General features: G+C 48.6%; 11 protein-coding genes across 11 annotated transcripts; 7 read left to right on the top strand and 4 right to left on the bottom strand.

The window, feature by feature from the left end:
- Positions 1–21: 21 nt before the first annotated feature.
- On the bottom strand, positions 22–693 carry VFPPC_14831 (GCN5-related N-acetyltransferase (GNAT) domain-containing protein; the record flags this gene model as incomplete). The annotated part of the gene is made up of 1 exon (XM_018292599.1): positions 22–693. One exon carries the CDS (start codon positions 691–693, stop codon positions 22–24), a length of 672 nt encoding a protein of 223 aa, XP_018142802.1.
- A 747-nt stretch (positions 694–1440) lies between these two features.
- On the top strand, positions 1441–1842 carry VFPPC_17902 (cysteine-rich CPCC domain-containing protein; the record flags this gene model as incomplete). Its single annotated transcript, XM_022429575.1, has 1 exon — positions 1441–1842. The coding sequence occupies one exon, from the start codon at positions 1441–1443 to the stop codon at positions 1840–1842; it is 402 nt and encodes a 133-aa protein (XP_022285371.1).
- Positions 1843–2513: 671 nt separating this feature from the next.
- VFPPC_10817 (alpha-1,6-mannosyltransferase Och1) lies at positions 2514–3554 on the top strand (the record flags this gene model as incomplete). Its single annotated transcript, XM_018289125.1, has 1 exon — positions 2514–3554. The coding sequence occupies one exon, from the start codon at positions 2514–2516 to the stop codon at positions 3552–3554; it is 1041 nt and encodes a 346-aa protein (XP_018142801.1).
- Positions 3555–3766: 212 nt separating this feature from the next.
- Positions 3767–5437, bottom strand: VFPPC_10816 (MFS monosaccharide transporter; the record flags this gene model as incomplete). The annotated part of the gene is made up of 2 exons (XM_018289124.1): positions 3767–5145; positions 5224–5437. The coding sequence occupies 2 exons, from the start codon at positions 5435–5437 to the stop codon at positions 3767–3769; spliced, it is 1593 nt and encodes a 530-aa protein (XP_018142800.1).
- Positions 5438–8515: 3078 nt separating this feature from the next.
- VFPPC_10814 (hypothetical protein) lies at positions 8516–10715 on the top strand (the record flags this gene model as incomplete). Its single annotated transcript, XM_018289122.1, has 2 exons — positions 8516–9359; positions 9418–10715. The coding sequence occupies 2 exons, from the start codon at positions 8516–8518 to the stop codon at positions 10713–10715; spliced, it is 2142 nt and encodes a 713-aa protein (XP_018142798.1).
- Positions 10716–11319: 604 nt separating this feature from the next.
- On the top strand, positions 11320–12792 carry VFPPC_10813 (right handed beta helix region domain-containing protein; the record flags this gene model as incomplete). The annotated part of the gene is made up of 1 exon (XM_018289121.1): positions 11320–12792. The coding sequence occupies one exon, from the start codon at positions 11320–11322 to the stop codon at positions 12790–12792; it is 1473 nt and encodes a 490-aa protein (XP_018142797.1).
- Positions 12793–12888: 96 nt separating this feature from the next.
- Positions 12889–15645, bottom strand: VFPPC_10812 (C6 transcription factor; the record flags this gene model as incomplete). Its single annotated transcript, XM_018289120.1, has 8 exons — positions 12889–13475; positions 13532–13839; positions 13900–14238; positions 14296–14528; positions 14584–15227; positions 15296–15376; positions 15431–15501; positions 15554–15645. The coding sequence occupies 8 exons, from the start codon at positions 15643–15645 to the stop codon at positions 12889–12891; spliced, it is 2355 nt and encodes a 784-aa protein (XP_018142796.1).
- Positions 15646–16671: 1026 nt separating this feature from the next.
- VFPPC_10811 (N-terminal binuclear Zn cluster-containing/DNA binding domain-containing protein) lies at positions 16672–18696 on the bottom strand (the record flags this gene model as incomplete). Its single annotated transcript, XM_018289119.1, has 1 exon — positions 16672–18696. One exon carries the CDS (start codon positions 18694–18696, stop codon positions 16672–16674), a length of 2025 nt encoding a protein of 674 aa, XP_018142795.1.
- A 583-nt stretch (positions 18697–19279) lies between these two features.
- VFPPC_10810 (thioredoxin-like fold protein) lies at positions 19280–19936 on the top strand (the record flags this gene model as incomplete). The annotated part of the gene is made up of 1 exon (XM_018289118.1): positions 19280–19936. One exon carries the CDS (start codon positions 19280–19282, stop codon positions 19934–19936), a length of 657 nt encoding a protein of 218 aa, XP_018142794.1.
- A 1106-nt stretch (positions 19937–21042) lies between these two features.
- VFPPC_10808 (purine-cytosine permease) lies at positions 21043–22745 on the top strand (the record flags this gene model as incomplete). Its single annotated transcript, XM_018289116.1, has 3 exons — positions 21043–21276; positions 21349–21565; positions 21640–22745. The coding sequence occupies 3 exons, from the start codon at positions 21043–21045 to the stop codon at positions 22743–22745; spliced, it is 1557 nt and encodes a 518-aa protein (XP_018142792.1).
- Positions 22746–23592: 847 nt separating this feature from the next.
- VFPPC_10807 (cobW/HypB/UreG, nucleotide-binding domain-containing protein) lies at positions 23593–25742 on the top strand (the record flags this gene model as incomplete). The annotated part of the gene is made up of 6 exons (XM_018289115.1): positions 23593–23700; positions 23757–23842; positions 23895–24197; positions 24254–24464; positions 24520–24708; positions 24765–25742. 6 exons carry the CDS (start codon positions 23593–23595, stop codon positions 25740–25742), a joined length of 1875 nt encoding a protein of 624 aa, XP_018142791.1.
- Between the last annotated feature and the right edge of the window lie 305 nt (positions 25743–26047).

Raw genomic sequence — 26047 nt, 5'->3', positions numbered from 1 at the left:
CCTGCCCAATAACAGATACATCTAACTCTTTCGTCCAGTCATCACGTAGCACAGCAAATCAACCATCTGCGTCTCATCACGCATGTCCTCCACCCTCCAAATCTTTGTCAATTCCATTCCACTCTTCACAAGCACGCCACGGCTCCCCTTGTTTTCATCAACTGTGATTGCCACAATGCATTCATTGGCCACTTGTCCGTCCTCACAGCCAGGAGACAGGGTCCTGGCGTCAACCCGAAAGTTACTCTCTACTCTTGGCAACCTCCACCACAGGTCGAGGAATGCCTTGACAAACTCTGTAGCGTAGCCCTTGCCCCAGTGTTCCTTGCGTATGGCGTAGCCTAGTTCGGGCCAGCCCAGTTGCCCCTGTCGAGAGTGTACTCCTCCTTGTCCGATGAATTCTCCCGTCGATGCGAGACAGATGGCGAACTTGAGATTCTTGTCATTTTGGCCATCGATCCAGGCGGCTAATACCTTTTTCGTCTGTTCAATGTCTGTTTCTGGTTTTCCACTAGGCGTCCAGGCAGCCACGTCTGGATGCGACCGCAACTCGAAAAGTGGTTCCAGATCATCTATCCTAAACTTGCGAAGAAGTAGACGTTGCGTTCGGACTTCATGTGTGTCTTGGCTGTAGGGAACTGAGGGAAGCGTGGACTTGACGTCTAACCACTCTAGCCCCGTTGGTTCAATCATGGCGACTGAAGATGTCTTGTTATCGGTCGTGGACACACAGACACACACCGAAGACGTTTGTTTCGTCCCAAGTAAAGGTGAAAAGCAATAATTGATGGAGTATTGGAGCTATCTAGCATTTATTTTCGCTCACAGCCATCTCGCCTCACCTTCGTATCTGCACCAAAAGGAAAATGACTTGCGGCATTTTGGCAACTTTTGCTCCTAATTTCCTCGGTTCATTAGTGCGAGCTTTTGGTGCTAGGGTACGATAACCTGGTGAGGCTGCCGGCCAACTTCGGTAAAGGCAGGCAAGCAAGTTTACACCATACACATGAGTCTCAGCTGGTCTCTCTGCATGACGGGACACGTCCGGCTTCGCCGGGGCTGAATTGTATGTAATGAGAGTGTCGCCCACGTGTGCAATAACGAGGCCCTTTGGTTGACAACAAGACCAGGTCGTATTGGACCACAACCATGCTGTTGACAAGGGAGACAAAGCCCCGAATTAGCACACCAAACTTTGACATCCAAAACAAGTTGAACCTGTCGCACGTGCGAGGTGGGGTTAACACGAACCATGTTATTTTTGGCGTTGTGACGAGAAAAAAGTTGCACTTTACCAAACCCATACAAACCCGGTCTAGGGGACCCTGAAGCCACACACTCAATCAGAAGGAAACAGTGGCGTATTTTATCGAAACTAGAGAAGCACAATCTCGGCCACTACCATTCTCTGCCAAAGCCGGGCCAGGAACTGACTACATCATGCCCAGGTTTGACGGCTCCAACAGCATCGAGACTTATCGTTACCCCTGCGTCTGCTGTGGGCATTTGACTTTTTCGGTTGACTCCTGGCCTGGCTCATTCCATATCTGTCCCATCTGTTTTTGGGAAGATGACCTGACTCAACTTGAAGACCCATTCGACAACAGTGGAGCGAATCCTATTTCTCTTCTGACGGCACAGTTGAACTACCAAGCATTCGGGGCATGCGACAAGAGTTGTCTCCCGCACGTTCAACAACCAACAGAAGAACAGCCATTGTCGAGCTTTTGGCGTCTCATTGATCAAGAAGTCGATGACTTTCTCGCCGGTGAGGTTGATCCAACCGATTGGCGAACATACTGCTGGTGGCTGCCGCAGTTTCGAAAGCAGAATAGAGAATAAAGGCAGAACGCAAGAGTTCCCGAGGTAAAATTCATGTGTCATCTGCAGATGTAGTCAAGCGTGAATTTAGCCTGTGGTTGAATAGAATTCGCCCAGCTTTTGCTCCTTCGTGGTCTGCATCGGGGTTCCCCAAACGCCCACGGTTGTTGATATACATGCCGAAATGGCTTCGCTTCGAACAAATTCGGAAAGTCCATCGATGTCAAGAAGAGCTCATTCCGTCCCAATATGAGACGAGAATAATTCTGAAACTGGAGACTGTGGAATGAACTGTCCGCTAGCGACTTCTATCCGTCAGCTCTGGGGAGCCTAGCCGAGCCAAGCCTGCTAGTCAGCATACTCGTATACTGTTGAATGCGCCACATTCGTATTTATCAACCGTGTTGTGATTCCGGCCTCGTCGCGATTGGTCCTTATCCTTTAAACATGCGTTACAGCTCAACTAGCGTTTTCCAGAGTCGATTGAAAGGTGGTTCTATCAATTCGCCCTGGTTTATGGGTAAGAGATTGATTGCGCTAGCCACGTTTGTTTGGGGCCCATCCGTTGAAATAGATCTGTCCCTGTCTAATAAGTAGTCCAGCATTAGACCACGTTCAGGAACTCGTTTTGTATAATTTTGTCTGTTTCTTTTGCCATGTTGTGTCCATAAACTCGACACAAAACCGTCAAGATGCTTGAAAAGCCCGACTTGGCTTTCGAGCCTATCCACTCGTTATATACCAAAATCGTGTACATGATAAACCTCAAGGCTTCAAGGGCGAGACTTCTTGTCATTATTTCAGCAGTTTTCGCATTATTTGGCTTGCTTCACTTTACTTTATCACAAAACGCAGTGGCCTTCGCCAAAACCAGTCGGATAAGCACCAAGATAACACAGGAAGGGCCCCTTATTCCAAAAAAGATATGGCAAATCTACCTACGACCCTCGACGTCCAACGACAGTTTTCAAATTGATCCCACCAAGATCTCTGACGCAGCCTCATGGCTGGCTCGTAACCCCGACTATTCCTACCACCTTATTGGGGATCAAGGCGCCTCCCGCATCCTTCACCGGCACAAACTATCAAATCAGAAAATACGACAAATATACAACAGACTGCCAAACACTGGTATGAAGTCTGACTTGCTGAGATATTTGATACTGGCGGATGAAGGCGGCGTCTATTCTGATACGGATGTGGAGGCACTTCGACCGATCGACAGATGGGTTCCCAGTCAATATTCTAGGGAAGCCAAAGTCATAGTAGGGATTGAATTTGACAGATTGAACGGATCAAACTGGGGCGAAGTTCACGAAGAGATTCAGTTCTGCCAGTGGACCATCGCAGCTGCGCCAAACCATCCGCTCTTACACAATATGGTCTCCTCTGTCGTATCTGGCCTCGAAAAGTACTCCGCCGATCGTAACTCGACCTTGGATCATGTCAAAATCACGAACTCGGACGTCATCAACCTCACGGGCCCATCTGCATGGACAGATGTTGTCTTTGAACAGCTTCGCACTTTTCAACCAAACCTCACATCCATACGGAATCTAACCGGGCTGACAGAACCAACTCTCATCGGAGACATCTTGGTTCTACCCATCGATGGGTTTGGCATGGGACAGGGTCATTCAAACAGTACTAATGACGGCTCGATACCGGAAAGTGCGCTTGTTCGACACAAGTTTCACGGCTCATGGCGGCAGGAAACGGACAAAAATGATTGAGACTCCCCTGGGACACGGATGGATAACGACTTTCTAACGGCCTTGCATGTACATACTTGAGACACCGAATGTTGTCGAAACTTCCCTTCAGTAAATACTTCAGCATACTTCTTGTACAGGTAGAACAATGAACAATATTACTAATTCTAGGCACTATGAAGAGTACACTTGTGGCGTACTCCGGCGGAATGGATCCGTACGCCGTCCACCGGTCAACCACTGCTGTTACCAGTCTTTGGTGTCCTGAGCGATGCTTTAACAGGGTTTCTGGCCTCAAAGATCTCAGACATTTCCTCCAGAGAGCGTGCCTTTGTTTCCACTGAAAACAGATAACTGATGGTAGCTTGGATCAAGTCCCAGCCAATGAAGATGATATAAGTGTACCATCCAATCTTCTGCAGAGCAATCGGAAAGCAAAACTGATTGACGAACGCTAAGCAGTGAACAAAGGCAAAGACGAATGCGAGGCCCTTGCCACGCTGTTCATAAGATAAGCATTCCACCGGATACAACGCCTGCAAGGGAGTCATGCCAAAGTTGTAGCACCAGCCAAAGATGAAGATGAATGCTACTCCCGCAGAAGCAGCGCTGCTCGATTTTGTAGAAGCAAATGCACCAGCTCCGCCAGTGATGCCGGCAAAGCAGATTGAGCATGCGACAGAAGTCCAGATACTGGTTGGTCGTCGGCCCATTTTCTCAATAAGACTGGCTCCGACATATGAGGCGACGGCTGAAATGGCCGTGTAGCCCAAGTTGATGTTCAAAATTTGATCAGACTTCGTCATGCCCGTAGTCGCAAGCATGGCTGGCAGATAGTAACTGACTACCGCGTTTCCAGAACACTGGCCCCAAACCGAGGGGATCAAGGCATTTACCACGCGCCATCGAGCCGCTCGGGTCTTGTATAGATCACTGTAGTCCCACCACTTCTTATCGGAGCCGTTGAGAGAGATGACCTGGCGGTATTCGTCGATCTGCAGTCGGACAAGGGGGTGGTTTGGGTTGCCATCGCCATGATATGTGGTTAGAAACTCAACAGCTGCTTCCTCTTTCTTGTTGGCGAACAGCCATCGCGGTGACTCTGGGAAGAACATGATGAGCGCGGCTACAATAGCAGGGCAAATTAGCTGACACCAGACTGGAACTCTCCAAGCAGTATCTCCCGCAAACTGAACGGAGCCTCGGGTAACACCAGCAGCCATCAACGCGCCAACAGCATATGTGCAGTTGTAAAAAGCCGTCAATACTCCGCGGTATGACGGAGGGGAAATCTCAGCGACCCAGATAGAGCTTGCGCAGCGAACAATGCTGACTCCAAAGCCGAGGAAGAATCGGCCAGCGACAAATTGCTCCGTATTGGTAGCCAATCCCGACAGAATTGTACTGGCGATAACAATGATACTTCCTATAAAGGCACCCATACGGCGGCCCTTGAAGTCGCAAGCTGGACCAGTTACTGGAAGTGACACAATAGTGCCGACCGTGTACATGGCAGAGATGTAGCCGAGCTTAGGACCAGTCTTGCCGACCTCGAAGCGGTCCCTGAAGGATTCCAACGCGGGAAGAGAGCCGAAAATTGAACCATCGTAACCTATCGCAGAAATGTCAGTATTTCTCCTCATTTCATGCAGTAGAAGAGTTAATTGGCAGCCAAAAATGAGCAACGTACCGTTCATGGTGGAACACAAGAAAGCGACGGCACAGAATCCATACAGTTTGAGAAGGGGCTTGCTCCACGGCGAGGGCTTTGCCATGGCCATGGCTTCTGCCAGACCTTCTGCAGAGGGAAGAATGTCTTCATGCACGACTTGGGTGGCATCGTTGTTCTTTTCCGCAGCGAAGTCGCTGGAACTCTTGGAGATGTGCTCCATGTTGGAAGCCATGGTGAGTTTCGCAGAGCTCAACACCAAAGATTTGAGGATAGGAGTTCGGAATTGACGTCCAGGGCGTACTGTCCTGGAAGAGAAGTATCACCGTTGATCCATTGCGATGGCCATTGAAGCGTATATAGCTGTGGAAGTTGTCTCGTAGCCCAAGTGAAGCCAAAGCGTAGTCGACGGATGAGTCTATTGGCGAACAAAGTCGGCCATGTAGCCGCTGGGCTGCCGGAGACCGGTGGCGTCTGTGCCCATGTCTTTTTAGCTGGCTTTGGTGAATTTCAGCTTGTAGTTTTGGCTCGGGGCGGTGACCGAACTGGCTCCGGAATGCCGTTCCTCCACACCACCAGCAAACAAATGTTTGTGAGCCATCAAGAAACGGTTTCTGGAGTGCATTTGACCCGCTCGGCTAGTTTGGCCCCTGTAATTCCCCTCCTGTCGGTTTTCTGCCACCTGACCTTCAGGGTTAGGTGTTGGCTATGGTCACTTTGGTGTAATTAGACAATTGCAGAAGGAAAGTTGGGGTTGCGGGGAACCCAGTCATCTATCCGAAACATTTCCTTTCGCCAGGACGATTTTGAAGCTTCCCTTCTGAGTTACTGGGGAGGACACTTTTGTCAATATTGCCTGAGACTACTTTTTGCTGCTGGCTTGCCTCGCCCTACAATCTGCGTTATCCCCAGACTACTTCCTTGAGTCTAATGGCTCTACCAAACGGCTAGGAAACCTCCATTGATTCAATCATTCGGGATACTCAGCAATTGAATCATGATACAGTATGATGTACCCATTTCAAAGCAAAGCTAGTCTAGTCTAATACACTCAAATGTATCCCATCTGTAGCAGTCTATTTCCGTATTCAAGCAAGTAGTAGTCTCCATACACAAGACCATGGTTGAAGTACTTGTCGGTCCAGTCTCTATTATAGTTAGCTGTTGCACAACGCAATAGGGCGTCAAAGGACTCCGCATCTTTGCCCAATGTCTTTGCCATCGCCTTTGTTGAACCATTTTCCCGACTCTCAACAACCAGCTCAAGCTCGTCTGTAGCATAGCATAGTGCCAAAGTATCCTGAACTATTGCAAGAGACATTTGTAGATATCTTTGAGCATCCACGAAGTTGCCCAACGACACCAGCGCTCCAGACATGACCAGCATTCCATTTGCGGCGATCATTCCAGCAGAGCTGTCCCGCAATGGTTCGTCTTCATTAACAGGAGCGTCAAAGTCCCACAGAGGAACATATCTGCCGACCTTGCCGTTTCTTTCGACACAAGATGGGGACGACTCCATCCTTGAGATGAAGTGCTCAGCCAAGCCACAGGCAGTGTTCAAGAAGGTGATATCTTTGGTCCACATGAAAGTTTGAGCGAACCCCAGAATCGCCCATGCCTGTCCGCGTCCCCAAGTTGAGGTATCCGAGTAACCTTGCGCAGTCAACCGCTGGACTACCTTACCCGTTGTCGGGCACACATTGGCGACATGGCAGGTTGACAGCTCGCCATACTTGGATTTGGATCCTGGTGACGAGTTTTCCTGTCTCAGGTGGGTTTTGCGAACAGTGTGGGCGTGAGTCGTCGCGATGTCAATCAGGCGCTGGTCCTCGGTGTGATGGCCAGCATAGTAGAGTAGGTCCAAGTCTGTCAACTTCGGTCAGCCAAGACGCGTTCATAGCCGACAATTAGTTATGAGGACAAACGTACTACACATGCTGTCAATAATGACTAGAAAGTCTTTGTCCTTGCTGGTGTACTTGTGTCGGTTGTTTACAAAGGTATCCCAACTGCGAATTGCCTTGGTAGTTTCGCTATACCGGCTTGCCAGGTTGTTTGCCGCTCGAACAAGTGATTCCAAGCTGCGACTATTCCCAGTTAACTCGAAATCGCGTCTCAAAGCAGGCTCAACGATGAAACCGATGTCGTGAGTATCCGTGCGATTAGACATTTGGTGCAGTGGCTCTGACCAAGCACGGCAAACACCAAGAAGCTGTTGGCGAAACGATTCTCGATGTTCCAGAGTTGGCACACCAAGCCCATTGTCTGTCAGAAACTTTTGCGGGTATCGAATCGAGCGCTCTAGCAAGCAATACAGGCTCCCAGGGAAGAAACCACAGGTCCAAAACTCTGCATCTCGATAACGGTACTTGCCCACAGCGTGTCCTGTCTGTGGCACGGTTTCGGGGAAGGATTGAGGAGGGTTCTGGTGTAATTCTTCGATAAGATACCGGAGGCTACATAAGCTGGTTTAGAACTAGTAAACATACCTCACGTTCAAGATGCTCCGTGGCGGTTTTCCAGATTTTGAGCACTCCATTGTTTGCATAAAGTTGTGATAGTATCTCATTTTGAGTAACCGGGTTACCATTGGCGTGTGAATGTTTATGGCCGTTTAGCTTAGTCGTCGCTTGCTTCTCCGTGGCTTTGGTATCAATCAGCGCTGTTTCGGCTGAATTTTCAACCGCCTGGGTTAAGGTAGTGGCGGTCATTGTGAATATCAACTCTACAATGACGGTTGACAGCAGTCTCCCAATTGTATCGAGCAAGAATGAGCTTAACTGTTCCTATGTCGAGGGGAGACTAGTTTTATTTACTCATCTACATTTAGAAATCTCCCTAACTCACTGTCTATTACTAACCCCATAGCCCAAAAAAGTCTCACCTCGTCCACAGGGTCACATTTCGTACTCTCGAAAGGAGAGTCCATTTGACTAACCAGGCAAGCAACCCAAGGTTCTTACATGCTCCCCAACACGGAGTGGGTTGCCGTACCGCCTCCGACCGCCGACAAGCTATTCAATATTTGGTGGGGATACTTGAGGAGGCGGGGATGACGAGGGGCTTCAAATCCACCATGACCAATGCAGGTTGGCATGTACTTGTTTTTGGAGTTCCGTCGGATGATGGCCCCAGACTCAAGTCGAGAATGACCTGTTCCTTATAGCCCATGTAAGAATGGTCAATGCCGAAGCGTCACTAGCTCATCGACCAACGTAAAGCAGTTGCCATAGAGGCAACTACATTTTCAGGCTTCAATAACGAGGCCTCTGAAGCAATAACAGAAGAGGTCCGGTAGAACTTAGCTAAAATGCCTTCACTACCTGGATTTTCTGACAACTCGTTTGATACGAAGGAAAGTGTATCAAAAGCCGCAAGAGCACTTCTGCAGCCGCTGATACCGTATTTTTCATCAGCAAAAGCACGAATTAGACTACCAATTGCGTCTGGCGCACACTTCGACGAGAATGCTGCGGATTTGGAAGGCTATGCTCGTCCTTTGTGGATAGTTGCTGCACTTTTGGCAGATTCGAGGGGGGAGGACAATCAAACAGCCTCGACATCTCCTCTTGACTCATGGGTAGCCGGACTTAGACATGGCATTGATCCTTCTCACGACGAATATTGGGGTGCCATTGGAGATTGGGATCAGAGAATGGTGGAAGCCGAGATAATCTCCTTTGCCCTGCTGACAGCTCCTGATTTCTTCTATGACCCTCTCGACGCAAGCGACAAAGCAAATTTGGTCAATTGGCTTAGCGGATTGAATGGAAAGGTGATGCCAGAAAACAATTGGCGCTGGTTCCGAGTGTTATCCAATCTGGCACTTATCAAAGTTTGTGGTGTGGAATACACATCACTTTGGCCATTCATTCAACAGGACCTCGAAACCCTGGAAAGCTTTTACATGTCAGACGGTTGGGCATCCGATGGTGTTTGGAGACCAGCTTCAGAAGATCCGAATGAAGAGGGCGCTGCCGCAAACGCCAGTCGCGGTCGTCATGCAGACTACTACTCTGGGAGCTTTGCCCTTCAGTTCAGTCAGATGCTGTACTCAAAATTCGCAAGTGACCTGGATCCAAGCAGATGTGCCATCTTTAGGGAGAGAGCAAGACAGTTTGCACGCAAGTTTTGGACATACTTTGATGAAGATGGTAAGATGCACCCGAGTCAACAAATGCGAGTGGACTTCACACTAATCACGCTGAATAGGGGCTTCAATTCCATTTGGCCGATCGCTCTGCTATAAATTCGCCATGGGCGGATTCTATGCAGCTTTTGCATACTCTGGGCTCTGTGACGACTCTGATGAGTTTACATCGCATGGGGCTGTCAAGGGAATGCTTCTTAGACACTTGCGTTGGTGGGCAACTAACTCAGAAAACATATTTTGGCCAGACGGAACGTTAAACATTGGGTATCTGTACCCGAACATGTATCTGAGCGAAGACTACAACTCTCCCCAGTCGCCATATTGGGCACTCAAGTCCCTGATAGTGGTGGCCCTGTCGGAAGACGATCAATTTTGGTCTGCAAAGGAGCTATGTCATCCTCTGAGTCGGGATAAAAGTCCGGTACGCTCTGCCGAGAACGATGTGATGGCCATCGAACCAGCTAGGCAGATCGTATGCAACCATGGCAAGGGCAAACATCATTTTCTCTTGTCATCCGGCCAATTCTGTGTGTGGCCCATGAAGGCAACGCAAGCCAAATATGCCAAGTTTGCGTATTCTTCTGCCTTTGGATTCAGTGTGCCTACAGGTTCATTAATCACTCAGATTGCACCAGACAGTATGCTGGCATTGAGTAAAGATAAGGGCGAAAGTTGGGCTGTACGTTGGGTGTCTACCGGCGAGACAAAGTTTACTCCTGTTCCTATCATTATAGGTGAACAACGTCAACAGACAATCATGGGGATGGCTAATCGTTGGCGGCCGTGGTCGACGGGAGATGTGGAAGTCGAGACAACACTAATTCCACCTTGCTCGAATTGGCCAGATTGGCATGTTAGAGTTCATCGCATTCGTGCTAACAGCGACTCTTCCCTCACTTCGTTTGATGCAGTAGAGGGAGGCTTCGCAATTGATGGTAGACAAAAGGGCAACAGACGCATCATTCAGAAACTCAAAGGGCAATCCGAGCAGGCGCTCACGTCGTTAGCACTTCAAGATGACGAGGTCGCATTGGAAACAGTGGACTCATCTCTCGTCTTATCGTCCGCAGGTGCGAGTGGAATCTTCAACCTCCCTTCTGTGCCTCTGGATACTCTACAATCCACTGGTGAAGTACAGAAGCCTGATCCAAACACGAACTTAATTACGCCACGAACTCTGCTTCCAACTATTAGGCATGCCAGTTCGAGTTGGCCGAATGAAGATATTGTGATTATAACGGCAGTGTTTGCCATATCTTACAAGGGTAATAAGATGACCATGGCGGATATTCAAGAGAGATGGTCCCATCGACCCCAAGTCAAGCTCAATGCATTGTCCGGCTTGAGTCTACACTGATAGAATGGTGATCCATGGGCTATTGAAACTAGGAAGCGATTTTAGCGCCAGATTATTGGTGCAATAGTTCAATTTCATTCTCTGCATAACATGACTCGGCGTGACGCTCGGCTCCGTAGCACTCTGCGAATTGGAGATCCACGAAACCCCAACTGCATGAATTTTGGGGCCTTCATAGAGTCTCGAAATCAATGTAAAAGTTGACGGCCAAGGTTGCTCTCAGTAGCGCAGTACGACGTGAATTAGCGCTTCAACGCCATCAACTCATTTCTATTAGCCACAAATGGAAGCTGCCAGGTTCCCGGCTCCAACACCACGTGTGAAGCGAAGTTAATTCTGCGAAGAAACGGGCACGGAAGGTCTTCGGTGCCATGGCCGAGATCCACTTCGCCATCACCAAATTCCCCTTGTTGTTCTCCATGGGGTTTCCCCAGACTTGGCCACGAGCTTCCGAAAAGAGAGTGCCGACATTACGTCTCCTTGCTGTGATGCCAATAGTTATATCAGTGGAACCTCTCGGCTGCTCAGATGAGTGAACAGACCAACATGCAAGAAGCTCGCCACTAGCTTATAACATCTTTATTGTGATTTCCCTTTGCCTGCCATGCAACCTAATTCGCTCACAGGCACCTTCGGTGCAGCACTATTGACTTTAGTCTTTTTGGGGTCTGACGCACAAGCCAGACAGTACTACGTCGATTGTTCTCAAGCTACTGCTGGCGATGGAAGCCAGAGCAAACCCTGGAATAGTCTCAGCCAGGTAAACTCGCCAACCTTTGCGCCCGGAGACATCATTTCTCTCAAGTCCGGTACTATCTGCACCGGAACCTTGTCGCCCAAGGGAGTCGGTACATCTAGCTCTGTCATCACTATTACCAAATACATTTCCGGCAGTGTAACTGACAACCCCATCATCAACGGAACTGGGGCGACAGCCGCAGTTACTTTAACCAACCAGGACTACTGGAGAATTTCTGATCTTACAGTGACGAACCCCGCGGCAAGTCTTGCTGCTCGCCAAGGAATTCATGTTACCGCCAGTGATGGCAAAACTCATACCGGAATTACCATCGACTCCAACACCGTTCACCATGTTGCGGGGCAAACAAACAAAGCCACACATTCTGCAGACTTTATCTTGTCCTGCGGAATCTTGGTAGATACTTCAAACACTGGAAGTCGATATGACAATGTGTTGGTCAAGAACAACGACGTGTCCGACTGCGGTGGTGGCGGCATCAAAGTACGGGTTGGGGCAATGGACAACCTCGGTTACAAGGCGCACGTAACTCAGAATACCATTCGCGCCTGTGGAGGTGATGGTATAATCATTTCCTACAGCGAAACGCCTCTCATCGACTACAATGTTGCTTCTGACCTCGGAACTGGAGCTTATCCTTGGACTGGCGGCAACTTCGCTGGCATGTGGGTTCTAGGTGACCATAATCCTACCATTTCACATAACGTCGTCTATGGAAGCATCATGTCTCAAATTGATAGCGAAGCGTTTGATTGCGACTGGGGCAATACGGGCAATTGCACAGTCGAGTACAATTACAGCCGTGACAATGCAGGTGGTGCATTCTTGAACTGCGATGGCTGTGGAACCTCTGGAGGTGCTGATCAAATTGTTCGATATAACATTTTCGAAAATGATTGCCGAATGTACAGCAATGGCAACAAGCCTACTCTGTACTTTTACCAGAATGTCATGTACTGTGCTGACAAGAACTTTGAGATTGCGGTACCACCTAATGCGCAGTTTACAAACAACATCTTTGTAGGAAATGGAAACTCTTCTCTGCCGGCAAGAAGCGGAATCAGTTGGAGTTGGAATGTCTTTAGCGGGGTTCAGCGCCCTACGTCAAATGGCATCCAAGGCGATCCTGTTTTCGTGGATCCAGGAAAGGGGGGAAACACTCTGGACTCGGTGTCTGGCTACAAGTTGAAGAAGTCCTCGCCGGCTTTGAACAATGGGGCAATCATTCCAGGTAACGGCGGTAAAGACTTTTTTGGCAATGCTGTCTCAACTACACAGAAGCCTAACCGTGGCGCTTATAACGGGCCAGGGCTCTGAGTCGTTTGGATATGACATTTAAATAGCGTCAACTAGTCGATGATTCATTTGATAACTTGTTATAAAACTCAAGTGTCGTTACATATCTTGATCAACTTATGAGCCCTGTGCTTTCCTTTGTTGCTGTGCTCCTCCTTCGATGAGCTTACGATCGTGTTCTCTTGCCCGGGATTCGAGCTTCCGCAACTCTGCCATAAAGTCGAACTCATTTGGACTCTGAGCATTTGCCACTTGAGTTTGACTTTGGTGCCTCGCCACCGTGTTCATGATCCTAGCGTTGGGTAGCAACGAATGTGACACTCCCACCAGGCTGTCACCTAGAAAGTTTGGCGAGTCTCCCTCCAACCCAGCCGCCCCAAGCCAACTAATGCCGCTAGAAGGCGACGTCGCACAGTGCTGCAGCATAGTAGGCATTTCGCCAAATTGCGGCATAAATTGGAGGTCCGAGAAGTTGCCAGCCTGTATCTGGGGTCTGGCTGAAGGGGTCTCGGCGACAGGCTGCTTCCGGTTGCTGTCCCGAACCTCGACCAAAGAGCGTGCGAATTTTGCAGCCGGGGTTTCACTCTGCGATTCCTCCTGCTGCATCTCATTTCCAATACTTAAACGTCGAGAAATTTCATTGAGTGCTGTGATGATGGAGCTCAGTTCCTCAGCTGGTGGTATGGATTGGTGAGATGCTTGGCCTATTACAAATGGGTTAGCAGAACAAACTCAAGAAGTTGTTGGCATTGTGTCGTACTTAGAAATAGTTGACCAGCAACATATAGACAGAATACAAATTGATGAGGTGGAATTCCATCGCTAGCATCTAGATATCGTTTCGCAATCTTATCGATCTTTATTGCTGCCATCACGCAAGCCTCTCTAGATGCAGCTGAAACAAGGGCCGACAGCCAAGCGCGGGATGAAGGCGGTGGGTGAGCCAGTCTCTTATGCAGCACAATTATTGCTGCATTGTGTGTCATATGCGCAAGAGCCAAGTTTGGATCGATATAGCCGTTGACGACGCGTACGTCTCGCCAACGATGAGTGAGGCACAACTCCCACCTGATCAGGAGCGTATTTAGCAACACGAACTTTGCTTATTCATACTTTTACTTCACTTACTGTAGTAGCCTGGAGTCCAGTTGTCGAAATTTGTTGAGCCAGCTTGACAGCTGTGACGAATTGTCCAGTTCAAAGGTGTGTCGGGCGTGAAACTTCGTAACCAGAAAGAGAGACTCGGTTGCCTCTATCGTGTACGCTAAGCCGCCAATACCACTGGGCGCTTCTGAATTCGAATATGCAGGAGGGAACGGAGACTCTGGTTCCTGGGTTTCTGTCTCGTTTGGAGGCTGTTCGTGTGTCTTGAAGAATGAGGTCTCGACACACTGATCCAGCTCCCACATGTACCCGTCACAAGGTAATCTTCGCCGGATGCTTCTGCTCGATATACTCGAATTTGTGCTACGGCTCTGTTAACAATCTGTCTGAAGAGATGCATTTTTTGGTCAGTATTATTACCCTGTGGTGATGCTGCAGAACCGGTCCATAAGGAAGGCTGCCCAAAACACTCTTCTCCGCTCTTCTACTTCGATCCAAGCATTGGCCGCCTCCAAGGTCGGTGGAAGCCTCAAAAAGTAATCAGAAAAGGCTTCGTTGTGAACTTGCTCCTCCGAAAAAAGTTTTAAATCATCAATTTTGCGACTTATTATTGCGACAAGTGACCACGGCGACACGCTCAAGCCCCGTTTGATCTAGAGTCGAGTTAGTTCTCGGGACTTGATCCCTTCGGCCACCCCTTGCACTCACAGAATCAAAGGCTACCAAGAGAAGCGCCTGAATAGACTCTTTAGAGTTGCTCTCGATCGCTGACGTTATCACATTTTGCCGACAATCTGAAGCATATTGGTTCATTTCCTGCCTCTGGTCTTGCGACTCCGCTTCTCCATCGCAATGCAGATGATGCGATGCAACGGCAACAATAGCCTGTACGACTATAGAAACTCCAGTGGGCCTGTTAGGGTCCCGTACACGCCTGAGAAATGTTGCGGGATGCAACACCGGCACCCAGGGGTGAATGTACTTGAAGTACTTGTCCAGAATGAGTTCCAGATCTTTTGACGGGGGAATGAGCTCGCACATGTCAACCACGCCTCCTCCAGCAGGTCCCTGGGACTTTCTCGCAGGTACAAAATTATCGTGCGATACTCGCTTTCGTTTTGTCCCTGCTGGATTTGGTCGCTGCTCGGCTGTTCCCTGCTCCTCAACACCATCCCCAGTTGCGGCATTACTCGCCAGAGAACAGAAGCTTCGTTTCAGTTTGTCAGTATAGGCTGGGAAAGAATCCGATGCTCGGTCCATAGGTCGAGGTAATACAGCTGCGGAGGAATCCTTGACCTGTAATAGTTGCTGAAGTAGAATGCCCTGGCCAAGGAACATGTTCTCAATCATATCTATGATGTGTGTTTAGCTCAATTATGACTTCGCCGCTGAGCAGGTAATTTGGCAGAGGAATACATACCAATTCTCTGGTTCAATCGTTCAATTACCCCCGTCTTGATGCCACCCTTTAATCTCCTGTCTTCATAGACACAGTCCACGCCTAGAAGGTATATGAGATGACGGTCGGCAGGTTGACACATCCGTTTTGACGTACCTGACTTGATGCATTGTGAGCATGGTTGATTCCGGGAACACTTTGACTTTTTTTTCCGGCACGACTGACATCTAAGTTCAAAAGTCAATAGTTTTATCGTCAAGCAGTTTTAGGTCACCCTACGCTGGTGTTTCTTCCTGAATAACCGCATCGTTCCGTCCATTCAGGACGAACGACTCGTCGCCTTCTAGATCGACTGGATCAAGCTCGGTCATCCTTGCAGGAAGCCGCGAAGAAAGAGTAGTTTATAGATAGATGATAGTTCGTCTTGGTGAAGCCTATTCACAGGCCATGCTGGGCTTGTATTAATTCATCGGATGCCTTGCCGCATGTTGTAGTTTGCGAATTTAGTTGGGGATGAATGACGCAGGGTTCAGACGGAGCTTCTCATGCCCACTTGCTCTCTGGGGGACCAACACAGACCATTTATCCTCTGTCCTCATGCCTTAGACCCTGGTAACGTAGCTACCAGGTCCCTCGAGTTGTGATTGAACCGCCTGAGCGTGGAGTGCATAGAGCCAAGTGGACCGGTGGCGTTGGAACATTGAAGCCTTGGCGGAGAATCCTGGCATACCCAACCTGGTTCTTGGAGAACACTGGGCTTGAGTTGGGGCCTCAGTTGGGGTAGTGCCGTCGATTTGGGGGTTGTGGTTAGTCTAATGCAGATTCTCAAAACTTCCGCTCCGGGATTTTTGACCTCCTCCAGGGTCCTTAATTCCTGGTGTAGTAAATTCCCGAACAGTTCGGAATAAACAGTATGGGCTTCATGAGGAACTTCATAACGAATAGAGGGCGCAATAAGACAGCGACGAATCCCGTCTTATCCCATGTAATGTATCCTCATGCCTTACCAGGGCGTCTGCCAGACCTCGGAGCAAGGTATGTACGTTGACTGTGACTTGAGGGCCGATATGATATTGAAAGTAATCTATTATTTTATTTTCAGCTTTTATTTTCTCGGGTATTCCGCAGCGCTAATAGCCATTCTGTGTGGCTACATCAAAGTTGGTTAGGATAAGTTGTGAATCAATTTCCGCTTGGTACAAGCTCGCTCGGTCAGTTGGAGCAAAATATTCCACAACGCACAAAACTTTAGTAGATTTTTGGATCAGCGTTATTGACCTGCCTAATATAACACTTATGTCCGATCCAACATCTTGGTGAGTAACTCGTAGATGTAAAGATGTAAACAACTCTATCATCTACAGGGTAACCTGTTATAACTCAAGGAAAACTCAACATCAGTCTATTTGCATTCTCGTCCATGTTTGCTGCCAATCATAGCAAGCATTTGGGTCAAAGACGCTACACCACTCCTGTTGCAATTCATCGCCCTGTTTGAATGGCATCGATGCACCACTTATAAATTCGTTCGTGCTAAACTCAACCGGAGGTGGAGTGCATGGGTTGGAAAGCCCATACGGTTGCCCAATACTTGGAGACGGTGCAGAGCCTGTTGACGATGCCGCGATGCTAGCTTCATGATTCAAAATTGGCATGTTGATAGTCAGTTTCCCAAAGTACGGCACCAAGACCTCTAATTTGCTGCCTTCGGCGAACCGCCGAGTCACCGTCAGCAGCTCGAGTACCCGAGCCCCTTGTTCTGAGACGCGGCATTCCAGCAACAACGCAGTTTGTCGAAGGCTGGCAATCAGTGACTCTATCAAACTACCGTCTTCGCTTAATATATCAAGCGGTGTGGGATCACTGTTTGGCATATATAGCGTTCCAATGATCAGGGTCATTCCGGCGTTGAAGGCTTGAAAGTCCATGAGCTCACACATGAGTATTTCTGCTCCTGGAAAGTTTCTCATTCGCACATAGCTTCGAATTTGTTCTCTCGCAGCGTCCAAAGCAGCGTGCCGACTGTATTCGTATCGTTTGTCGTGCACTGACTTGAGCATGTATGGCAAATGCACCAGTTTCACCAGCAGAAAGAATAGGAACTTGGTGATTTCTTGGTAGTAGAAATCTCCTAGGGAATCGCCTACGTTTCCAGGATCCCACCACTCAACTGGAAAGAGTTTGCGCAACTCCCCTACATCTTGGTCAATTTTTACCGTTGCTGCGTAAGACACACTGGTGGGATTCTGGTCTCTGTTGATCACGTCTCCGTACACCAAGGCTAGCGAGTACAGAATACGGTATGCTGTCGGGCCTTCGAGACCCATCGGCAATGATCCGAATGGCGTCGTAGTTGTTGTCTGGACTGCCGAAGGATAGCCCAGAACTAATGAGAGCTGGCGCTCAGTTTCCCATGAGAGCAACCAAATCATTCTGTGTGACTCTTTGGCGGTTGAGTCGAGTCTATTCAACCCGAGTAATGTGGCCGTGCTAACAGCACTTCTGGTACAAGACCATGCTTTTTGTGGCATGCCCATGTTGATGTACAGCTTGAATCGCAGAATGTGGCATTGGACAGCATCCAGGTTTGCTTCCTCCTCGCCTGCCAGGACAATGCCACAAAAGGCTAAATATGGAGACAATACATCTTGTCTAGAGGATGTGTTTGGAAGGTAACGGCGAAAACAATCCACAGGTAGCTGCTGAATGCAGAGCGCCAACCATAGAAGTGCCTTGCAGAAGCTGGCATCGAGTCGCTGTTGGGAAATGAGTTTTAGAAGGACGTCTTCGCCTTCGCCATCACGATTCACTTGGAACGATTCGTGAGGTTCCGTTCCATAGTAACAAGGTGGCCATGTGCACCAATACTTTTGCGTCGCGCGTATAATGGCCCGAATGGTGTCCTGGTCAGGAATATGCGGTCTGAGATGTGACGGGAGGCCACCGCATGGACTCGGAGTCTCGGCAGAGTTCTTCAGTTTACCATCGGTATCCTGGAGGTACCCATCTGAGTTACTGATTAACATAGCATCTCGAAAGAGATTGATGAATGGCGAATCGGCTGGATGGCTTGTAGTCAGTAGAGTTGCGGACGACGATCCGCCCTCGGTCGTGCTCGAGGTCACGGAGGCATCTGCGCTGTTATTTGCCGTCGCGACGCGGACCGATTCTGCGAGGCTCTTGACTAGACCTTCAAGTTCATTAACCCTCTGCTGTAGGGCAGTCTTGTCCGTCTCCGGTTCGTCTTGTGCCTGACATCTTGGTTGCTGAGCAGTGCATGCTACATTGTGTAAAGCACATCCTTGGCAAATGCTGCTTTCTGGAGGAAAGATGCATTTTACTTTTCGTCGACGGCATTCGGCGCAAGATTTGGTCCCCAACCTCATGCGCCTTGCAGCTTGCTTTGCTTGTCGGTCTGCCATGAGCGACGATGTCAAATGGATGACTTCGGGCGTGTTCGGTCGAATGACATTGAGTACTAATAATAAAGTACGAAGATACCGCGGCTCTGGGGTTTGATAAGTCAAGTTGATTCGTCACGGACATGGACATCATCATGAGGCCGAGTCTCGCACTAGCTCGGACAAGACTGTCACAGAACAGGGATCCAACCAACAACAACCCACAAGTGACTGATCTCAGCCGCAGTAACAGACTTTAGCAGATGTTAAATGTTTGCAGAATTTTGGCTGGCGCAATTAACTGCCCCACATGTGGCCGCGCTGTTTGAGTTTCGCCCGAACTCGACCGAATTGAAACATCATGTGCCAAGTAACTTGTTGGTTGACAACAAAATGCAAATTACTTCGTTATGATAGATGAGTATATTGAGTCAGAGACATGTAGTCGACATAAGGTAGGAATACGTATATATATGATCCTGCGTAGTCTTTTCAGGTCCTCATCAACAACACAGAGTAGCAAACAATCTACCAAATTCTATAACAACGCTCCCAAGTTCACTTCGCTTTATTTCTTTGTTAAATAGTCATCTTATTGTTCAAAATGACCGCAACACTCGCATCTCAACTCACCGAAATTACCAAAAAGCTAGAGTCAGCAGGAACAAAAGAGCTCAAAGATACCATTCTTTCAGCCAAATCTGGCATTGAGCAATCCTTCGATCCTAAGCAAGCTATCCAACCAGGCGCAAAACTACCAGAATTCTGTCTTCCTGATGCCACGGGAAAAGAAGTTTCTTCTTCAGAATTGCTCTCCAAAACCCCGCTTCTAATTACCTTTTACCGCGGCGAATGGTGCCCATTCTGTAACTTAGCACTGCGAGCCTTCCAGCTTCGTCTGGCGGAAATTGAAGCTAAGGGTGTGACTTTCGTCGCAATCTCACCAGAGCTACCTGACACTTCTCTAAGTACGGTTGAGAAGAATGAGCTTAGCTTTCCCGTGTTATCCGATGTCGGTCTAAAATTTGCCAGGAAGTTGGGAATAGTTTGGAAGCAACCTGACGAGCTTCGTGCTGTATTTGACACTTTTGGAACAAGCCTAAAGGCGCGGAATGGAGATGACTCCTTCGAGGTTCCGATTCCGACCACCATCCTTGTCGACCGGGATGGAGTGGTGAGAAATGTGCATGCGGATCCTGACTATTTCAAGAGGCTGGAGCCTCAGGAGGCGTTGGACTGGATCAAGGAGTTGCGACGTTAAACAGTCACATGGTTATATCCGAAGCGAATACTTTATTCAAGCCATCGTATCGATCCGAGAATAATACAAAATGTAGCTATGACCTCATGGACAGGTAACTTGAGCCCAAGAGCCACTACATAGAGCAACAGGGAACCACACTACTTCGCATAAACAATAAACATCATGATTCCTAGAATCTATCGATCTTAGCTGTGAAAGAATATACAATACACATCATTACCTACCTGATATGCCTGGCTATCGGGAGGCGGAAACGTCTCGATCTACAGCCTTGGCGACCAGCCACCAGCATAGCAAACGCCCATGTGTTGCTACATTGGTATCCCGGATCAAGAACCTGCCTCAAAATGTGTACAAAGCCCCCGATGCCAAGGCTCGATCTGCTTGGACTCTTGGCATTCCTGCATCAATATATTGTTCCGGTCCTCCATCTCGGCAGTCCGGCACAGCATCACCACACCCACATGTCGCTTGTTGCATTTCACAGGCTGCCAAAACCTTTCAAATCATTCAGCTTCTGTATTTATTTCATGGACACGACGACTAATTAAAGGTTCAATAAGCCAGGGAATTATGTGGGGATGTCTTAGGTGGTCGGCGGACTCCGACTTGAAAGCCACAGCTCTCACTCGCAACTGGCCGAGTATACTTTAGTCCACACGATACTTGGTGAACGCCAGCGAACTAGACTAGTTTTATCACCCATTGTACTGCAGCAGAATGATGGAACATGATTAATTCAACCTGTACGCTTGAACTCATCTGTTTACACTGTGGGGGTGCCCGTACCGAGAAATTATCGCTTGGATGTCATCTCTTGATGCCATGTGGCTGTTGGGTCGGAGTCCACGTTTGGTAAGGCTACTTCATCCACAATGTCTGCTAACCCACTGCGGAGATTTGTGAACTGCCCAGATCATCGTCCACGATCTTCAACATTTCCAGGTTGTGAAACTACCCCGTGGGGTCGGAGTTCTCCGTACAAGTTGTGTGTAGAGTCAACAATATAAAGAGCCCGCCTAAACCATCATGGAATTTGCCTCTGATGAAATCTTGGAGCTTGGCCGATTTCACCATTTTTGAACTCCTATATTGTTGCTATAATGCAGACTCTTATGTACGACGACGTTGAGAAGAGAGCTGGGGTGGTTGATGAGTCGGGAGCCAACACAACTCCTAGCTCCAACGATGGATGCCAGGAAGCTCAACTCACACAAATCAAAACCATGTCGACGTTACAGCGAATTCAGACGAAACTCAATGTTGAGACCAGAGGCATCGAACGGGTTCCCGAGGAGGAAAGAACAGATACTTCGTATTGGAATATTGGGTCCATGGTACTATTGCCTTGACCACTCAAGCAACCCTCTTCCCATGATTCTCATATCTGACTTCGAGCAAAATGGCAGTGGCTGGCTGCCAATATGGTGGTTCCTTCCTTCACCATTGGTGTGTTGGGGAAACCACTGTTTGGCGTCGGCTTTGTAGATTCAGCACTTGTTATTATATTCTTCAATTTTATCGGAGTCATGACAGTTTGCTTCTTCTCCACATTTGGAGTTGCCTTTGGGCTACGTCAGATGGTCTTGTCTAGATTTTGGTTTGGATGGTGGGGAGTAAAACTTAGTAAGTTATCGTCCAAATCATGGCTTGAATACCATAATTCAGGTTGCAAATGTTAACCGGTAGTGATTCGCTAGTCGCTCTCTTCAACCTGTGTGCCTGTCTCGGATGGGCGGCAGCGAACATTATCGTCGGCGCTCAGCTTCTTAATGCAGTGAACGAGAACGTGCCCGGTTGGGCTGGAATCCTTATAATCGCCTTCTGCACGCTTGCTATTGTCTTCTTTGGTTACAAGGTGGTTCATGCCTATGAGTATTGGAGCTGGATTCCCACATTCATCGTCTTCCTTGTTGTGCTTGGCGTATTTGCCCACTCTGGGGACTTTGTGAACATTCCGATGAAGGCAGGTACTACAGAACTAGGAGCTGTTTTATCATACGGATCCACGGTATTTGGTTTTGGTACCGGTTATACCAGTTTTGCAGCAGACTACACGGTATACCAGCCAAGCAACAGGCCACGACGTCGAGTTTTCCTTGCCACCTGGCTGGGAATCTATCCAACTCTCCTATTCACCGAACTACTTGGGGCGGCTGTTGTCACGGCTACGAGCATAAACGGTGGAGATAATGCTTACCAAAAAGGCTTTGATCAGGCAGGTGTGGGCGGCCTGTTAGCTGCAGTGCTATTCGACCGAGTTGGCGGATTCGGCAAGTTCTGCGTCGTTATCCTCGCTCTCTCCATCGTGGCAAACAATTGCCCTAATATTTACTCGGTTCCGTTGACCATGATGACGCTGGGCAGATGGACTCGCAATGTGCCTAGATGGATCTGGTCCACCATCGGTACTGGCATCTACATTGCGATTGCTATCCCTGGTTACAGCAACTTCGAAAGCACACTTGAGAATTTCATGAACTTTATTGGCTACTGGCTGGCCATCTATGAAGGAATAGCGTTGACAGAGCATTTTGTTTTTAAACGTGGCTTTGGGGGGTATCGTCCAGAGGACTACGACAACCCAAAGGCGCTGCCACCTGGTATAGCCTCCACAGCCGCCTTCTGCATGGGGATTGTTGGCATGGTTCTTGGCATGAGCAAGACTTGGTACATTGGGCCAGTTGCTAAAGCAGCCGGGACTCCTCCATATGGAGGCGATGTTGGCTTTGAACTTGGCTTTGCCTTTGCCGCAGTGTCTTACATGGGCTTCAGAACCCTTGAACTACGTACCTTTAAGAGATGAGGGGTTAATTCGTCTTTTCAAGCAAGCGATGATTTTTGTCAATAGGAATAAGAGATTGAATGATATCACCTAGAAATAGTGGTGAAATACAAGTCTTTTTGTATCATCGAATCGATACGTATGGATGCGTCCCGGACGACATTGTAACGGTTTCATGAAAGAAGGCCAATTCTAGTTATACCTAATACATGGGTTCAATGTCACAACAAATAATAACAAATAACTCTCAATGGAACGGCTAATCACGTAGGGGGTTTTTCAGTATTCATGAATATGCAAGCGAACAGACCTGCGTTGAATTACTCTGCTGGATTTATCTGATCAAAGCGGCTCTGAGCTCGGATGTGATTACGTGCTTAATTTTGTCTCGATGTCCTCTGTGTGCAGACTCGAAGTGGTTATGTAACTCATCTTGCTTGGTATGAGGAGACAAGATAACAATATTGCTGCACCCATTGGCAGAAGCACCTCCTTCTGCATGAGCAGCGCTTCTATTGCCATTGAGAAAAGGCAATCGCCGCCAGTTTAGTCCAAGAAAGAATTAAGACACTTCGTTAAAATCTATTGTGCCAATCATATTTCTTGAAAAGTAATCATTACTTCGCAACATCACCTTGATGGTTCGTGGCTTCAACCTTGATGGTCAGCCTGGACGTGTATCACCAAATACAGAGAACCAGTATCAAGCTGTAAAGGGCAGTAAAGCCTAGGTTTAAGCCCTTAGGAGAATGGGAGTGATTGCTTGTACGCATTATTTAAATGAGCACCTTGGTACTTAAATGGATTTTAACAGTTGGACTCCGGTACTCCCTTTTTTCACAATCGTCATCTACTTCAATCATTTACAATGAGCCCTCGGCGCCTTGCCCAGGGCACGGCCAACAAAAAGGCGAAGAAGTCCGTAAATAAAGTTCCAGCTAGACCCCTACCTGTTACGCTGCTGTCTGGATTCTTGGTATGTCACTGCGAGATCAACGCCGAGACCGTTGCCGCAACTTACACGTTTCGCAGGGAGCCGGCAAGACGACCGTACTGCAGCACATTCTGCGCAGTCAACATGGACTGAGAATCGCAATCGTTGTGAACGATATTGGAGCGTAGGTAGTTAACCTCACGTTGGGAATGTTTTTGCTAATTGCCTGTTTGCAGTATCAATATAGATGCGGCCCTTGTGAAGAAAACCCACCGCTTGACCAAAACGGAAGAAAAGGTCATTGCGCTACAAAATGGATGCATCTGCTGTACTCTCAGGGGAGATCTGCTCGAAGAACTTGTACGCATCTCCCAGTTGGAAGACTTTGACTACATCATCATTGAGAGCAGCGGTATAAGCGAGCCGGAGCAAGTCGCTGAGACATTTGACGCTCGTCTTGCGGAACAAATGGGCGATTTGGCCAATGCAGATACTGTGATGCCGCTTGACGATAGCACAGTAAGGGTTTTAAAGCAGCTGTACGTTGTGGCGCGCTGGTCCGGGAGGATTGTAGCTGTTTCTAATCGTGTTTTAGGAAAGCTGCTGGTGGACTGGAGAAGTTTGCTCGTCTCGATACAACCGTCACCGTCATCGATGCGTTCACGATATTGAACGACTTTGATACGGCAGATCTTTTATCTTCGCGTCGCGACGATGTGACTCCAGAGGATGAACGAACCGTTTCTGATCTGATGGTTGACCAGATCGAATTTGCGGATGTCATCATTCTAAACAAAGTGGATATGGTGAGCTGGGTGCAGTCGTACTGTCTCGTGACAAGTCCTGACATGTGCCTCCTAGGTTAATCCCGAAACTAAAAAGGCAGCCTTGAGTATAATTAAGAAGCTCAATCACAGAGCCAAGATCATTGAGTCAACTCGAGGCAGAGTGGATGTCAACGAACTTGTCAACACAGGGTTGTTTAAGTTGGATGTTGCTCAATCTGGGTATGGATGGTTGCAAGACCTTCATGCAATGACCGTCCGTGAGGTGAGCTGAGACATTGTTTTAATTGCGAACCTTGTGCATTGATACATCCTTGACAGGTCAATGGACGCAATGTCTTGACACCAAAGCCCGAGACGGAGGAATACAACGTCCAAAGCTATATTTATACCCGGCACAGGCCGTTTCATCCTCGGAGGCTGTTCGGATTGCTGTATGATAAATTCATCCTCCAGATGGAGCATGAGGATGAAGACGACGAAGACGGTGATGAGATGGCAGACGGGGTCGCCGAAGCGCAAACAGACGAAAACGTAGATGTCAGAGTCAGCTTACCTGCTAGTCCTGTTACGTCCGGTTCGGTTTCAGGGTCAGACAGACGAAGCAGCTCTTCGGGCCAGTCCGAGACCAGTTCCGCACCGACTGTCCCAACTATCCTTTCACCAGAGAGGGAATCAAGGGACGGACCGTGTGACGAGGCAGCCATGGATATTGACGATGACATGGATATTCCCTCAAACGCGGATATTTTATCAAATAAGCGCGCACATCCTACATTTAATCGTCTCTTCCGATCAAAGGGCGAGTTTTTCCTAGCAACGCGGCCGCATCGAGCCGGCGACTGGTCACAGGCTGGTGCCATGCTGACGTTGACGGGCGGGCGGCCCTGGTTCTGCACACTGCCTCCGGAAGAGTACACGACTGGAGATGCTGAAGTTGATTCCCTCGTACAGCATGATATCAAAAAGGGCGGTGAGTGGGGGGACCGCCGGCAGGAGCTCGTCTTCATTGGAGAGAAGCTCGACCATGATTGCCTCGAGAAGCTGTTGGACGGTTGTTTGCTCACAAACAGTGAGATGGCAGCCTGGGAGGGCATAATGAGGGATAACCAGCTTGATGACTCTTCTCGAGTTGAGGCGCTGCAGGACGCGTTTGACGATGGTTTTCCGGATTGGATCGAGGACGAAGAAGAAGAGGAGGAAGACGAGGAAGTGGACAAACATACCCACACTGGCCACCTTGTCAGTCACAGTCTGAAACAAAACGTGTTGACAAGGAGCCTAAAAGCATCGTCTTAGCAAAATGCAAAGAATAACGTTTTCTTGGTTTCACTTCGTGTCTTATTCAACCGTCGTGTCTTGGTGACCAAGAGGAGTAAACCGACCATGCCTCCCTGGCCTCCCTGACGCAGCGTCCGGAGTACTACTCAGGAGTATGGAGTACAGAGCACGCAAGACCGTCGCTTGGTCTGGTTCTTCATGCATCAGGTGACCTTTCATGTTATTTCGCCTACTGAGCAACACCTGGGATCTTGTATTATGTGCTGACACATGGCCCGCCTTGTCAATAAGCGAGGTCTGAGCGTATTCAGCGGGAGCTGTGC

The sequence above is a fragment of the Pochonia chlamydosporia genome, chromosome 5 (genome assembly GCF_001653235.2).
Source record: "Pochonia chlamydosporia 170 chromosome 5, whole genome shotgun sequence".
Classification (NCBI taxonomy): domain Eukaryota; kingdom Fungi; phylum Ascomycota; class Sordariomycetes; order Hypocreales; family Clavicipitaceae; genus Pochonia; species Pochonia chlamydosporia.
Note: the sequence above shows the minus strand (reverse complement) of the source record. Positions and strands in the feature narration are given on the sequence as shown.